At 49.0% G+C, this 16,436-nt stretch overlaps 1 protein-coding gene across 1 annotated transcript in view; it reads left to right on the top strand.

The window, feature by feature from the left end:
• The window catches only part of rbpjb (recombination signal binding protein for immunoglobulin kappa J region b), a 35,226-nt gene extending 19,099 nt beyond the window's left edge, over nucleotides 1-16,127 (top strand). The window contains exons 3-11 of the mRNA XM_084691367.1: nucleotides 2,988-3,083; nucleotides 6,036-6,201; nucleotides 7,028-7,202; nucleotides 8,056-8,193; nucleotides 8,624-8,736; nucleotides 8,904-9,044; nucleotides 9,222-9,377; nucleotides 9,531-9,634; nucleotides 11,531-16,127. Coding sequence (XP_084547493.1) covers nucleotides 2,988-3,083; nucleotides 6,036-6,201; nucleotides 7,028-7,202; nucleotides 8,056-8,193; nucleotides 8,624-8,736; nucleotides 8,904-9,044; nucleotides 9,222-9,377; nucleotides 9,531-9,634; nucleotides 11,531-11,864 — 1,423 coding nt within the window. The 3' untranslated portion in view covers nucleotides 11,865-16,127. The remainder of the gene's footprint in view (nucleotides 1-2,987; nucleotides 3,084-6,035; nucleotides 6,202-7,027; nucleotides 7,203-8,055; nucleotides 8,194-8,623; nucleotides 8,737-8,903; nucleotides 9,045-9,221; nucleotides 9,378-9,530; nucleotides 9,635-11,530) is intronic.
• Nucleotides 16,128-16,436: the final 309 nt, after the last annotated feature.

Raw genomic sequence — 16,436 nt, 5'->3', positions numbered from 1 at the left:
TGAAAACGAGTCCAACGCTGTCGCACACAGGGATTGCGTCGAAAAGTCAGCTCAGTCCCCCCCCCCACCCTCCCCCCACATCACACACACACAGACGTAACGCAGCACAAACTATGGATGCCCGGGAATGTCACACTCTTATCTCTCTCTCCTCTACCACTCTCATCATGTCTCTCTCGCCCCCCCCCCCCCCTCCTCACTACTTCTCTTTTTACTTCTCTCTCAATCCTTTTCCCTCCCCGACACCCAGAGACGTGGAGTCTACCCCCTTGACCACACCATGTTCTTGAGGCGTGCTTGGCTCCCTGGCTGTGTGTCGGCCTTGTTGGGCCTCTGGGTAGACTGCAGGCCCCCCTGCCCACCTCTGCTGCTCTCTGCCATGGCCCATGTACTAAACTGGATCTCCGCTGATGCTCTGTCGTCTTGCTGTGCTTTGCGTGGTTGTGGTGTGTGTACGTGCTTGGGTGCTTGTGTGTGTGTGCTTGTGGACAGTGATGAAGCACGCCTATGTTTGTCACTTCTTCCCGTAAGTCAGTTGATTCTGCCACCGTGTGTGTTTGTGTGTATGTGCGTCTTCCCTTCATTGGTATCGTGCCCGAGCCACCATATCTCTCGCTTCCATATTCTTTTGTGTGCAAGCAGCCAGTTGTAAGCTATCAGCCTACAGTAGAGAGTGTGTGTGTGTGTGTGTGTGTATAACCTCGTATCTGTGAGTACACTATCCAGTGACGTGAGCACAGGTGTTCCTGCTGCGTGTGTGTGTGTGCGCGCGTGCGTGTGTGAAAGAGAGAGAAAGAACACGCCGTGTGTGTGAACGCCCGGTCGGTGACCCCCAATCTGGCGTGGAGCCCTCGCCTGTGATGTGTGACACCTCGGCCTCCCCTCGCCCTCCCAGCTCCCCCAGCCTGAACACACGCACACGCTAATTACAAACAGCTTTGGGTGACGGCGAGCAGCGCCCCTCCCAGAGGCAGACCAGCAGAGCCACTAACGTGGCGCTCGTCCCCCCGCTCGTCGCCCCCCCACTCATCTCGTCCCCCCCACGCTCGTCCGCCCCCACCGCTTCCCCCCCCCCCCCCCCCACTGCTCGTCCGTCCCCACGCTCGCCCACATCCCGTCGTTTGGTCTCTCCTGCAGGCGGGGAGAGAGGTAGGGGGGGGCTTCTCTCCCTGTTGTCTGTGACGTCACTCTCCACCGTGCTCGTGTGTGTGTGTGTGTGTGTGTGGGTACGTATCGGCGAGGTCATTGGCAGTACCGGCGGTGTCCAATGACAACGCGACACGGAGGCATGACATCACCACCACTGCACTTTTGGACTTAGCTCCCCCCCCCCCCCCCATCTAATAAGTCAGAGCTGCAAGATCCTGTGGGTGTGCCAGAGGTCTGGGTGTCTGTTGGTGTATGTGTGTGTGTGTGTGTGTATCTATCTGTGTGTGTGTGTGTATCTGTGTGTGAGTGTCTGTGTGCGTGCCTGTGTGTGTGTGTCTGTCCCCAGTCCTGGCTGTGTTGGCCGCCACATCAGAGCCTGCAGTGCTGACGCGAGCGGACGATTAGAGCAGCCCTCGTTAAAAGCGATGAAAATCATCAGAATCAATTGCTGCCTTTGGCCTCGGCCTCGGCTCTCCCTGGCTTCTCCACCTCGGAGGGTTACTAAAGTGTGCTCGCCTCCCCCTCCTCCTCCCGCCCTCCCCCTCCTTTCTTTCTCCCTTCTTTCCTGCCTCCCTCCTTTGCCCCCCCCCCCCTCTCACCCTCGTGTCTCAAGGGGCCCCCTCGCTTTCCATAACAAAGGGCCGTCTAACCCGAGCGTGCGGCCCGCGTTTGCATGGTAGAGTGGAGCAGCCTGGAGTGTGTGTGTGAGTGAGTGTGTGAGTGTGTGTGTCACAGCGACTCCCTCTCTTGTGTTCCGGAGCCTTCAGAGCACCCTGGCGTGTCAGGTGTCGCCGACATCTGTGTAAATGGACTTGCTTTGTGTGTGTGTGCGTGTGCGCGTGCGTGGGTGTGTGTGCGAGCGTGTAAGAGCACACACGTCTCTGCGTGTGTGCGTGTCTGCCTATTCTACCTGACCTGAAGGCTCAGACCAGTGTAAGCTTGCCTTATGTTCACACCCGCGCACGCACACTTCGACACGAACACTGTCCCACGACAGTGCGATGTTCCACGAACCCTCACATGGCAGGTTGCTTATTACCTGTCATGACTTGTCATGAGGATTTTTTTAACATCAAGACCTGACATCCAATAATATTGGCCTCATCTGTCATGGTCTGTTAGTGGGGGGGCTCAGGGTTGCTTAGTTTACAGAAGTAATCCGAGTGCGGACCTTGCAACATTTCGACATGAGATTCGGATTCTTCAGTGGTGAGCTCAGTGGTTTGGTGTTTTCTTTTCTCTCTCTCTCTCTCTCTCTCTCTCTCTCTCTCGCTCTCTCTCTCTCTCTCGCTCTCTCTCTCGCTCTCTCTCTCTCTCTCTCTCTATCTCTTCCCTCTCCCATCATTCCCTCCCTCGTTCAGCAACGTCCCTCTGAGCCGCTCATTAACAGTTCAGATGACCCCCCCCCCACACACACACACACACACTCGTCCCCCCATCCCCCACCAAACTCAGCACAGCTGGAGAGAACATAGCTTTTGGCCCCCGGCCGTGTGTGTGTATGCGTGTGCGTGTCCTAATGCCAGTTGGCCTGCCATCCACGCGTGCGTCTCAAAGTGTGCGTGGGACCCGTGCGCGTCCCGGGTCACGTGTTTGGGGCCGCGCCGCGTGTGCGCACGCTGTTTGTGGCCACGCCACCAAGCACGGTAGACAGTGGTCTGGTCTGAGCACGGGGGGCCTGGTGCGCTCCCTGTCCTGGCCCCCCGGGGTTCCAGACGCAGAGCACACACGCTCTCAGAACCCCGGCCCCCCATCGGACCGCCTCACGCCTCCGTCCCCGTGACCTCCAGACTGATCATGGGATTCACCTCCCTCTGTCTCTCCCCCCCCTCCCACAGAGAAGCGATGAGGAATTACCTGAAGGAGAGGGGAGACCAGACCGTCCTCATCCTGCACGCGAAGGTCGCACAGAAATCTTACGGCAACGAGAAAAGGTGAGCACGAGGCCCTTCCTCCGCTGGAGGCTCCGTCCTTCCAAGCACGTTTTTTTACAGGATGCGGAGGATTTACACAATGCTGGAAAATGTGGAGCTGTCAACCGAAGAAGTGTGTGTGTGTGTGTGTGTGTTCCACCCCTTCTCTGAGAACAGAAAAGATGGAGGGGGGTATAGTGGAGGGGTGTATGGGGGAGGGGTGGAGGGTGGAGGGTGAAGGGTGGAGGGTGAAGGGTGAAGGGTGAAGGGTGGAGGGTGAAGGGTGAAGGGTGAAGGGTGAAGGGGTGAAGGGTGAAGGGGTGGAGGGTGAAGGGTGAAGGGTGAAGGGTGGAGGGTGAAGGGTGAAGGGGTGGAGGCTGGAGGGTGAGGGGTGGAGGGTGGAGGGTGAAGGGTGAAGGGTGAAGGGTGGAGGGTGAAGGGTGGAGGGTGAAGGGGTGAAGGGTGAAGGGTGAAGGGTGAAGGGTGAAGGGGTGGAGGGTGAAGGGTGAAGGGGTGGAGGCTGGAGGGTGAGGGGTGGAGGGTGGAGGGTGAAGGGTGAAGGGTGAAGGGTGGAGGGTGAAGGGTGAAGGGTGAAGGGGTGGAGGCTGGAGGGTGAGGGGTGGAGGGTGGAGGGTGAAGGGTGAAGGGTGAAGGGTGGAGGGTGAAGGGTGGAGGGTGAAGGGGTGAAGGGTGAAGGGTGAAGGGTGAAGGGTGAAGGGGTGGAGGGTGAAGGGTGAAGGGGTGGAGGGTGAAGGGTGAAGTGGTGAAGGGTGAAGGGGTGGAGGGTGAAGGGTGAAGGGGTGGAGGGTAAAAGGTGAAGGGTGAAGGGTGGAGGGTGAAGGGTGAAGGGTGAAGGGTGAAGGGTGAAGGGTGAAGGGGTGGAGGGTGAAGGGTGAAGTGGTGAAGGGTGAAGGGGTGGAGGGTGAAGGGTGAAGGGGTGGAGGGTAAAAGGTGAAGGGTGAAGGGTGGAGGGTGAAGGGTGAAGGGTGAAGGGTGAAGGGTGAAGGGGTGGAGGGTGAAGGGTGAAGGGTGGAGGGTGAAGGGGTGGAGGGTGAAGGGTGGAGGGTGAAGGGTGAAGGGTGTGCGAGGACTAGGAGAGCTCCTGGGGCTGAAATGCTCAGGGGGAGCAGCACTGCAGACATTCAGAGGCACCCTGGATGAGATGAGCTCCTTTTGTATCGTTAGTCCACATCTTTAAGTCTCAATATTCCTATATGTTTAATGTATGCACCTCCCTGCCAAGGTCAATTCCTTCTTTGTGCAAACAATAAAAAACAAGAATAAAATCCCTTCTGATTCTGATGAGCTTGGATGTGTTTCAGGGAGGCTGTGTCTGTCTGTGTGTCTGTGTGTATGTGGGGGGGGGGGTGTTGCGAGATCGGCGCCAGACTGTCAAAAGCCATGTGAGGGTTGTGAGACAGAGAGTGGGCAGGAAGAGTGAAAGCAAGGAGGGGGGGGGGGGGGGAGGGGGGTTCCTGCAAACGGTCTCTCTCTTCCTCCACATTCGCTGTCTTTCCCTTCGCTTTCTATTTGGAGGAGATGAAAGCAGACATGGCCCTTGCACAGACTGACAGACAGACAGACAGACATGCGTGGCATGAGATGTGTCATTTTCCGTCTCATCAGACAAGTGCCCACACACACACACACACACACACGCACACACTTGCACACAGACACGTTATGAGATCATCAACTTGATCATCAACTCCTCTCCCCTGTCATGTAACTCTGAATACGTCATTGCATGATTGGGTGATTTGATCTGGAAATTTGAAAATGTTTCCCCTTCTTGGTTGGACACACAGACATGCAAAGTAGCGATATTGGTTCACTGCTGTCACAGAGAACCAGGTGGTTGAGACTGAACATATTATCTGAAATCAAAAATGTTTTAGTTCTGTTTGCGTTTTCCTGCTAATGTGTCCCTTTCGGCTGTAATCTGATACAGGCCTGCCATCTAGTGGTTGACATAAGAACATGCACTGTCAGACATGTTAAGACAGGGGTGTCAACTCCGGTCCTCGAGGGCCGCTGTCCTGCATGTTTTAGATGTTTCCCTGATCCAGCTCACCTGATTCTAATGAATGGTCGTTATAACAACCCATTTAATTGAATCAGGTGTGTTCGAGCAGGGAAACATCTAAAACATGCAGGACAGTGGCCCTCGAGGACCGGAGTTTGACACACGTGTGTTAAGGGGATCTACACTACAGGATATCTATGTTGGTCAATGTTTGGGACTATTGTCTTGCTCTGAGTTAACCACCGATGGCAGTTTGAGGTGTGTGGAGGACGTGTAGGGTGGTCATCCTGTCAAGGCCTGTGTGTTGGGGATGGATGTGCTGTACTATAGTGGACATCATGTGTGTAAGGCAGGGGTGTCCAAATCCGGTCCTCGAGGGCCGCTGTCCTGCATATTTTAGATGTTTCCCTGATCCAGCTCACCTGATTCTAATGAATGGTCGTTATAACAACCCATTTAATTGAATCAGGTGTGTTGGAGCAGGGAAACATCTAAAACATGCAGGACAGCGGCCCTCGAGGACCGGATTTGGACACCCCTGGTGTAAGGACTGTGTCCTGGTTCTCCTGATTCTGTGTCCATCATACTAACGTGTGTCTGTGTGTGTGTGTCTCTCTCTGTGTGTGTGTGTCTCTCTGTGTCTGTGTGTCTCTCTCTCACTATGTGTGTGTCTGTGTGTGTGTGTCTCTCTCTGTGTGTGTGTGTCTCTCTGTGTCTGTGTGTCTCTCTCTCACTATGTGTGTGTCTGTGTGTGTGTGTCTGTGTGTGTGTGTCTCTCTCTGTGTGTGTGTCTCTCTCTCACTATGTGTGTGTCTGTGTGTGTGTGTCTGTGTGTGTGTGTCTGTCTCTCTGTGTGTGTGTGTGTCTGTCTCTGTGTGTGTGTGTCTCTCTCTGTGTGTGTGTGTCTGTCTCTGTGTGTGTGTGTCTCTCTGTGTGTGTGTGTCTAGGTTCTTCTGCCCTCCTCCGTGCGTGTACCTGATGGGCAGCGGCTGGAAGAAAAAGAAGGATCAGATGGAGCGAGACGGCTGCTCGGAGCAGGAGTCCCAGCCCTGTGCCTTCATCGGGATCGGCAACAGTGACCAGGAGATGCAGCAGCTCAACCTGGAGGGAAAGGTAACACACACACACTCCCTCACAGACACCATATCCTTACTCACACAAACTCACCTCGTCACAAATGATTAGGGATGCACGGAATCCAGATTTTTGGGGTTCGGCCGAATACCGAATCCACTGGTTGAGATTTGGCCGAAACCGAATACCGAACCCTACTCCCCTGCTCAGTCCATTAACACAGTAAACACATGAATGAAGTCAACAACGTCCACAGCAGTGTAATTTTTTACAGTAAAAAAAAGGGAATAGGCAACATTATGCTAGGGAGACAATATACATCTTGACAATTACCATATGCCTGTGTTTACCTTATCTCAAGTTCCAATCAATATCCAAATTATTAGTCTTTTAGATTTCTTTAATTTCTTTTGGATGTTTCATACCAAATGTTTTAACAGCAGAGATGTTGTCTGTTGTTTAGGGTCCTTGCCACCACGAGACAAAATCGACTTTGCAAATTGAACATGTAGCTCCACTTGAATCTCTTCTTTTGACTGAAAGTTCTGCCAAACAACACTTTTTCAGCTCACAAGTTCCATTCTCACTTTGTCTCAGCCTATTGCATTGAACGGTCCACCTACGTAAACACCTTCCCGTAATCAATGGCGGCGTCATTATGTCGACCAGCGTAGCGCGCGTAATGCAAGCGTAGGGTTCGGATTCTGTGAAAAAAAAAAAATCCAAGGTTCGACCAAATCCGAAACCGAATCCTAGACTCGGTGCATCCCTAAAAATGATCTTGATTGACAAACCCCATACCAGGTGTCCAGTTACCAATCCATTCTAACTGCTGTTCCTTACTGCCCCCCCCCCCCCCCTCCAGAACTATTGCACGGCCAAAACCTTGTACATATCAGACTCCGACAAGAGAAAGCACTTCATGCTGTCCGTCAAGATGTTCTACGGCAACAGCGCGGACATCGGCGTCTTCCTCAGCAAAAGGATCAAAGTGATCTCCAAGCCCTCCAAGAAGAAGCAGTCGCTCAAGAACGCCGACCGTGAGTCCCCGCCCGTCCCCCTCCGTCCTGACATGAGGAGCCCTCCGGGTCATCAGGGTTTTTCTAGAACCTCCTTTCTAGCTTTCTCTGTCCGGTAAAGGCTGCAGTGTCGATGTGTCTGGACGGTCTTTTGAACCTAACCCTACTTCAAAAGGCGTCTTTCCCCAATTGCACCTGCGGGAGTCAGGTGGCTGAGCAGTTAGGAAATCGGGCTAGTAATCTGAAGGTTGCCAGTTCGATTCCCGGCTGTGCCAAATGACGTTGTGTCCTTGGGCAAGGCACTTCACCCTACTTGCCTCAGGGAGAATGTCCCTGTACTTACTGTAAGTCGCTCTGGATAAGAGCGTCTGCTAAATGACTAAATGTAATGTAAATGTCCAACTGGTACTTTTATGGTTTCACGTTCCTGCTTGTATCTCTGTGTTTTGTGACAGGGTTAGACTGTCAGGAACGTCCTGGTCATTGTGAAGGCCTTTTCCACAGCTAGGAGGCACTGTTGGTTAGTTTCTCCACCCGTTGGCAACAGTGGCATGAGAGCAGCCCCTATCCTGTCTATATTTGTTTTGGATGCTATTTTCTGCCCTCCTATCACAGGGATATCGGTCGTTTACCGGACGCGCAAGCTTGGGTTGTTGTGTAACCGCCCGTGTTTGTTCCAAGCTGAGAAAACACCAGCGCTTGGCAGAACACACAGTGCATTGAGCGGATGATGATCAATTAGGATCATTTTGGAAGCGGAAGATTTAAGATGTCTCATTTTAGGTTGCAGGTTTTGTCCGTTTTTTCCTTTGTCGTTTTCAGTCAAGTCTTCAGTGTTCTCCTTCCTCTCTCCCTGTCTGCCTTCTGTCTCCAGTGTGCATTGCGTCTGGGACCAAGGTAGCACTGTTCAACCGGTTGCGCTCTCAAACAGTCAGCACACGCTACCTTCATGTGGAGGGGGGCAACTTCCACGCCAGCTCTCAGCAATGGGGTGCTTTCTACATCCACCTGTGTGAGTGCCCCGGAACGTAGATACACTCACACACACACACACACACACTCTCTCTGTGTTGCCCTCTCTCTCTTCATTATGATGTCTGTGTCTAGGGTTGGGTGTTGTTTGCGTTATTAAGACACAAAGGGTTTTGGTACCCATCCCTATCTATGTCTGACTTTGACGCGCACATACAAACACAAGCGGGTTTCAGGATGTTCAGACGGTATCACTAGTGGTTGTCCGGCAGACGAAAATATCGGAAATAAGCTTGACTAAATAAATGAATTCATAGCATATGAAATAGCCTCGTTTTTTTGTTGTTGTGACCTATAAAATATGTTGCCAAAACAACTTGGAATAAAAGCGTACGTCATGCAACAGTTTTGCCGCTGCTGCTGTGGACAACAATGACAATGCCCCCTCCCCCCCCCCCCCCCCCCCCCAGTGGATGACGAGGAGTCCGAAGGAGAGGAGTTCACTGTGAGGGACGGCTACATCCACTACGGCCAGACTGTAAAGCTGGTGTGCTCAGTCACCGGCATGGCCCTGCCCAGACTGGTAACTAACCACCTCATACCTAACGCTCTCCCTCTGCCTGCTGTGCCGTTGACCTCTTAGTCAGTTAACAGAGGCTTTTATCTCAAGCAACGTGACAAAAAATGCATGCCACATGCCAGTAGCGCCTTGTATCGTGTTTTCTTACCGTCCCTCCCGCCTTCCTCCAGATCATTCGCAAGGTGGACAAGCAGACCGCCCTGCTGGACGCAGACGACCCCGTGTCGCAGCTCCACAAGTGTGCCTTCTACCTGAAAGACACGGAGCGCATGTACCTGTGCCTTTCCCAAGAGAGGATCATCCAGTTTCAAGTAAGGGCCCCACATGCACGTAGCAAATGTCGGGAACATAACCACATACTCTCCCTACACCCCACCGGTCCCACAACAACTCCACATAAGAAAACACGAACCCATCCAGCGGACCAGTGTCACGGCACTCTGGAGGTTTGTAGTGACCTTGTGTGACTAAATGCCCCACCCCCGCAGGCCACTCCATGCCCAAAGGAACCAAACAAGGAGATGATCAACGACGGGGCCTCCTGGACAATCATCAGCACGGACAAGGCTGAATACACCTTCTACGAGGGCATGGGCCCTGTCCACTCGCCTGTCACCCCCGTGCCTGTGGTGGAGAGCTTACAGGTGAGACACCCAGAGAGACGCCCCAGCCATGCGGCCACGTCAAGTGGGATATCCGTCTCTGCGCTCCAAACAGGCCCACTCCTGCAGTTCCATTGCTCACACGCTCTGTTTACCGTGGTGTGTCTCTGTGTGTGTGTGTGTGTGTGTGTGTAGCTCAACGGCGGAGGAGACGTAGCCATGCTGGAGCTGACGGGACAGAACTTCACTCCAAATCTGCGGGTCTGGTTCGGAGACGTGGAGGCAGAGACCATGTACAGGTCCGACATGCCACCTTGTCTTACCTTGTCCTCGAGTCACCTTGTCTTACCTTGTCCTAGTGCCACCTTGTCTTACCTTGTCCTAGAGTCACCTTGTTTTACCTTGTCCTAGTGCCACCTTGTCTTACCTTGTCCTAGTGCCACCTTGTCTTACCTTGTCCTAGAGTCACCCTGTCTTACCTTGTCCTAGTGCCACCTTGTCTTACCTTGTCCTAGAGTCACCTTGTCTTACCTTGTCCTAGTGCCACCTTGTCTTACCTTGTCCTAGAGTCACCTTGTCTTACCTTGTCCTAGTGCCACCTTGTCCTACCTTGTCCTAGTGCCACCTTGTCTTACCTTGTCCTAGTGCCACCTTGTCTTACCTTGCCCTAGGGCCAGCTGCGTCATCGTCGCCTCTCGGGTTGTGTTAGATTGCAGAGACACGCTGAGTTCTTTCAACCGGGTGATGTTTGAGGGGTTTATCGCGTGTGTTGTGAGTCACAAATCACCCACAGCCTCTCAATAGGATTCATATCCAGGCTTCACCTGTCCAGAGCTCGTTGTTCCTGGAGTCCTGGGTTTTGTTGAAGTGTTCTCTGGCAAAAAATCATGTCCTTTTTGTTTTGGGTTTTCACCTCAAACTTGGACTGCATTTTTCTGATGGTAGATGCATGTACTTTTGAGATCAACTGTCGCAAGAGCAACCATGTTGGTACTGTGATTGTTGACTTTAAACATATTTCAGTCGGAACTTGCTTGTTCGTGTTGGCAGTTGTTTTAAATGTTCTCCACTTGTAAAAAAAAAAAAAAAAAAAGAGAAAACGAATCCAAACATTTAAAGGGCTTATTTAAAACGGTTTGCAGATCTTTAAATCACTTACCCAGACTCAGATGCATCTACAACCTTCTTTCTGAAGGCCTCCCAGGACTCTCTGGATCTCCCCAGGCTGATACAACTCACTTTAACCATCATGAGCAAATCCTAAACTACTAAATGTCCAAGGTTTTAATAGGACAGGCTCCTCCAAAAGCATGTCTAATTATGTTTTAATCTTTTGCATCTGAAGTGGTGCACCTTATTCAAATTTTGGGCATGTTAAGTAGTGATAAATGGGGGGGTTCATCACACAAAAGGGTTGGAAAAGTGACGATGTTTTCGGGTTTCATTTAGTTTATGAGCTCCAAGTCTCGATATTGTTAGAATGAAGCTCAAATTGTTGATGTTAAATGTTTGAATATGTAAACTTGCATGACTGAATGTTTCACAACATCCTTTGCTCCATGTTTCCCTCTGTGAATGAGGATGGCCTTTAAAATATGCAGGCAACTCAACTCAGGGCAGGGATAAATCCCAACCCATTCTGTCAAGTTGTCAAAAGCACTTTGCCGCTTTGCCTTGCAGCCAGGTTTCCAGTGGGGTTTGCAAAGCTACCTCCAGACAGGTGGGCTTTGTGCCGAGAAAACTACATCTCCCGTGTTAAATAGTGGCTGAGGTGCATTTGCCCCCAAAAGGTTGCTGGACGGATGAAAGACCTTGAACGTCTACCGTTTTAATAAACAGGAGCTCTGAGGTGCCGAAGTCCATGGTTGTAAACGTTCACGGGATAAAACTGTGACTGAAATGTTGAAGTGGTTGTCGCCTGGAAGTCTGTCTAAGTGCTCCTAATGTTGCCTGTAAGGGTTTGTTATGTCACTGGGATTCTTAAAGGACTTTTAATGGGTGTGCTTTTCTTACCAGTTAGCTCAATGACTACAAAAACCTTTGTGTAAAAGGTTTTCGATTCAGGTTTCTGTCGGCAGCCTTTGACGACTGAGGAATGTTAAAGGAATAGAGAGGGTATGTAAACGAGTACATCATGCATCGACTTACTTTCCTTCTTAATCATGTCAGTATGTCCTCCATGTCCGCCTCTGCAGGTGTGCTGAGAGCATGCTGTGTGTGGTGCCCGACATCTCAGCGTTCCGCGAGGGCTGGCGCTGGGTGCGCCAGCCCGTCCAGGTGCCCGTCACGCTGGTGAGGAACGACGGCATCATCTACTCCACGACGTTGACCTTCACCTACACCCCGGAGCCCGGGCCGCGGCCGCACTGCAACGCGGCGGGCGCCATCCTCCGGTCGGGGAACGCCAGCCTGCTAGCGGCGAGTAACAGCCAGGCTAACGAGGCCAACTCAGGAGGCTACGGGGGCCCCAACAGCGGCGCCAACCCAGGGGTCACGTCCTCTTCTACGGCGGCCGCCGTGGTCTCCTAACACGCGTGTGACATACGCCCGGGAGAGGAAAACATACCACATTGGGGGGGGGGGGGGGTGGTAAAGACTACATTTGAAAACACAAACTGACTCGCTCTTTCAAAAAAATAAAAAAAATAAAATGCTGCATATTAATTTTGGATACAAAACAACCTGGAATGGAAAAATAAGTCAGAGAAAGAAGAGGAGTTTTCAATGACGAACAAAAAAAGTCATTAAACCCGCGAAAAAGAGAAATTGTGCTCCTCATCCCCCTCTTGTGGTTTAAAGGGACATGCCGCTTTGGTGCTAGAGGTGGAGCCAAGGAATAGGGAGTTCCTATTGGCTCAGACCCTCAGCATGTTTAAAGGCCGTGAGAATGGTAACCACAACAACAATACATCCGCTATGTGTATAACTTTGTTTAAAGAAAAGTCTATTTTTTTTTGCGTGCCCATCTCCCCATTTTGCCCCCTTTTCCCCTACGTTTTCTTTTCTTTGTCATGTCATGTTAGTTTGTGTTTGTTTCTGTACAGGGGCGCGATGTGTTGTTGTCAGAGGGTTAAGGACGTAGAGGGACAGAGATGAAAACCGGGATTACCGTAACATAGTTTTTATGGACCAAGGATCTTGTATAAGCTTTAGTAAAGGTACATTTTCTCCATACCTTTTTTGTATTAAACATATAGTACACTTTTGTTACCAAATAGTTTCTATTCTTCCTCTGAGCTTGGACCTTTTTTTGCGGTCCAAACCCTGACCTGGCTTGTGTATAATAGCAACATTACTTCCTTTTTCTCTGACAAAAATGCCTGCTTTTTAAAATGATCTTTAGACGGAAACGCTTCATTTTTGATACTTTGCTTCTTTCTCTGAGGAAAAAAAAGAAGTCTGGGGATTTTTTTTAAATTATTTTTATTTTTACACGATCCAAACTTTTGTTTTCTGTTTAGGGAATAACCTCAGAGGGTCAAATTTTCGTTGTGATTGGTTTTTATGAAGTCTTTAAAAAGAAAAAAAAGCTTTAAGCAATGCCTCTGCCTTTCTGCAATACTCTATGTACACTACCATCCCCTCGTGGGGAAGTAGGGCCTTCCGTGTGTCTGTACATGTCATGCAGAGCCATAGCAACGCCTACAGAATTCGTATGTTCATTTCAAAAAAGACAGGAAAAGAAAACACATATACAGGCGGTTCTATAACATTTTTCATTTCTATGTCAATGTAAAACAAGCCTCGTCATTGAATTTAAGATGATAGCCTTAGTACTGTATCTTATTACTGTGCGCACAGTCAAAGAAAGTCCTGTCACATATCCAAATGTTGAAATCATGTTGTGTGTTTGTTGCCACTCAAAGTATAAGATGAGTTTTAATATCTGTCAGCCAGTATACCATCCTACCAGGCTTAGGTGTCTTCCAGTGAGTCGTTAATAAAAGTGGCATTTAACTTCCATGGTTTTACAGAAGAAGAAAAACAAAAACAGTCATAGCACGCAACCATGTGTTTGAGACACTTCCAATTGAACGTGGCCTTACCACTATCTTAAATATCAAAGAGCCTCTCACCTTTCCAACGGTCTTCTCACTTTGTGTACTGTCAGTCGGAAACGCTAAGAAACTGAATCCGTCGGTCACCTCTCTGCACATGGCAGGGGGCTTGTGTGTCGGGGGATTCTACCCAGACATCCACACGCTGTCATCGTCCACCAATAGAAAATCATGTTGTCATGTTATCAGCCTTCTGAAGGATCTGTTGGCCTTTAAAAAAAAAAAAAAAAAGAAAGAAAATAACTAAAGAGTTTGAAACTACCGAAAAAAGAACACTTACTACCGGTTTTGTACCTTCCGGTATTCAGCTTCCGCCATTTTGGACCCATGGTTGTTACGAGTGTGCTGTAAGCTCAGCTGGGGCCTTGGAACCTGTCACATGTCCTGTGGTATTCACCTCCAGCAACACTTTGATGTACATTGTAAACTCACAGTCTGAAAGTAGCTGCACTCAAGTCGCCCATGTAAATGTACTCTCTGTGTGTGTGTGTGGTGATCATGTGTCCTGTAGAATTATAAGGCCTTCTAGATGTATGTGTGTGTGTGCGTGCGTCGAAGATGTGTACTTTCCAGAATGTACAGCAATATTGTACAGGTTGTGTTTTGTCTGTTCTTGGGTTTTGTCTGCCTGACCACTAGTTCACCAGCTTGCGTAAGTGTGCTAGCGAATGAGTGCTATGGTGTGTGTGTGTGTGTGTGTTGATTTTGCTTCCTTGTATTGGCGTTCTAATGGAACAATGAGTCAGACTCGCTCCATTTCAAACATCCATTCGTGTCCAGAACAATCAGTGCTCTTTTAAAGATGGACTTGGGATTCATTTGCGCCGTCTTCCGATCCAAATACTGAAACGACTCACTCTTACTTCTCTGATAAATGTGGACGAACAAATTGATACGAGGCAATACGTTGATCATAGTATTACAGTAAACTGTACAAACTTCTGGGAAGAACTATGACGCTGTAACTTGAATGTCTGACTGATGAAGTAATTTCACCCTCAGTCACACAAACCCTTACTTACTCACATCCCTTTAAACGGGGAAAGAAAAAAAGTGCTCAATTTGTCCCAAAAATAATACTTTTAGGGATGCTTTTTAATATATAACCCTCATGTAATTTTTTTGTTTGTGTGCCCATCTTGTCAACTATTGATGTAATCTTTATACAGTGTAATATTGTTATTTTAAATTATTTGGTATAAAAGTTTTCCCCTTTTTGTTTATTTTATGTCAAAGAAATAAGTGCATTATTGCCCAACGCTGCCTCACTTTGGCCTGGGAGTGTGTTGTCAAAAGGCTACTGTATGGTTATCAAGGAATAGGTGCTCTCAACCTAAATTGCATAGCTTGTAGCACCGTATCAAGAAAAGCTGCATCACCATCTACATGGCGAAAGTAGAAGATTGAATTTTTACACCATGAATAGAAAGCAGTTGGCCTTTCGAAAACCCTTTACTCTGTTCCCTCATGTCAATACGTTGTCACCAAATCTCTGAGTTAACTCAGTGTTTTTTCTTTTCTAAATTCTTGCTGATGTCAGTTTTAGCTGGTAGGAATTAGCTTGGATGTTTTCAGTTTGGGTTCAGTGGCCTCCGTGGCCTGAGGTGTTACCCACCTCCTCCCGGTTTTTCTTTTAAAATGTTGTTTACACGTTCAGTAGCCTCTCTCTCCTCCTGTCGCCCTGCTCATCACCAACTCACGGGTTGTGCACGTCTAGAACGAGTGGCTTTGCTGCGTCAAGTAAACAGTTGAAGGGTGATGTGTAGTTGCTACCTTCAAGAGTTTCTGGCTGTTTACGTGTACTCGGTTTGGCCGGAGAGGATTATGGGTTATTGAGGCTGGAATTGAGGCACCAGCGTTCCTCATCTTCATGTTTCACTGAATTAAAAGAGGGATGGCGAGAGGAACAATGTTACAATGCCTTCTTTTAAACGAGCTGTATTAACGTGGCCCCCTAGCTGGTTGCCGTCTCACATATGCTTTTTGCAAATACTGTACACTTAACGAACCAATTTTCACTTATTTGTCTGGTCATAACGTCCTGTTTTGTTTTTCCAAAAGCAGCTTTTTTGGGGGGGTTGTTGTCGTAATGAGCTCTGAACAATGTATGTATCCTCTAATATGCCAAATGTCTTTTATAACGTAGAGTTTTCATGCACTGCTAAACGAAAACGGACAGGGGAGAGGCAGCTTTAAATAAATGAAGAGATGTGTGAGGAGGCCTCTGTCGCACTCAGCCTCGCTGTTGAACACAACTGGCTGGCTGCTTCACAGAGCGCGAACCCTTATCTCGCACACTTTTTTCTCTCTCTCTCTCTCTTTCTCTTCTCTCTGTATGTTTTGATCTCCTTTCTTCTTTGGTATCCTTTGCTATCGCAAAATGGATTCCTATTCTCTTTTCCTCACCTCCTGGCTCTCACTCTCTCTTTCCTTCTCTCTCACTCGGTCTCTCTGTCAGTGTATTGTTCTAGTCATGATGAACAGAGGTGTCAATGTGGTAGTATACTCAGTGCTCAGATGGCTGCTGATGGTAGATACCTGTGCAGTTTGTAACATTTAGCAATAACGTGAAACAAGGGGACTTTTTTTTTTTATAACATGATAGATTGTTTGTTTTTTGTACATATTGCAGTTTCAGTTCATGCTCAATTCCTTATGTCATTAAAGAAAAAAACTATTAAAAAAACTTGCAATATTGGCATAAAAAAAATCAAGAATAAAAAAGTGATCTTAACTCTTGCTTTGTCATCATCATTATTGAGTTGAGCTGTTGTTGGGCCAAAGTTTAACAGTGAAACTGTTCTCATGTTACTTGTGTTCTTACCCTTGAAGATAAACGGGTGGGGTTGCAATAAGAGTAGAAGACTAAAAACCTTCATAACATTAGAAACTGAACTTCCAAGTTCAAGAAAAATACCGTATAGCTTCATAACCATAAGAACTATGCATGGTGTGAATGGTAAAGGCTGGTGGGGGTACAGGGATTCATCCAAGCCCAAACAGAGCTGCCAACCCCAGGGCCAGACATCCAGCAAAGCCTCCT

Source organism: Hypomesus nipponensis, chromosome 25, assembly GCF_054491055.1.
Source record: "Hypomesus nipponensis isolate SF chromosome 25, ASM5449105v1, whole genome shotgun sequence".
Classification (NCBI taxonomy): Eukaryota; Metazoa; Chordata; class Actinopteri; order Osmeriformes; family Osmeridae; genus Hypomesus; species Hypomesus nipponensis.
The sequence above is the reverse complement of the archived record's forward strand: the minus strand, read 5'-3'. Positions and strand labels throughout refer to the sequence as shown.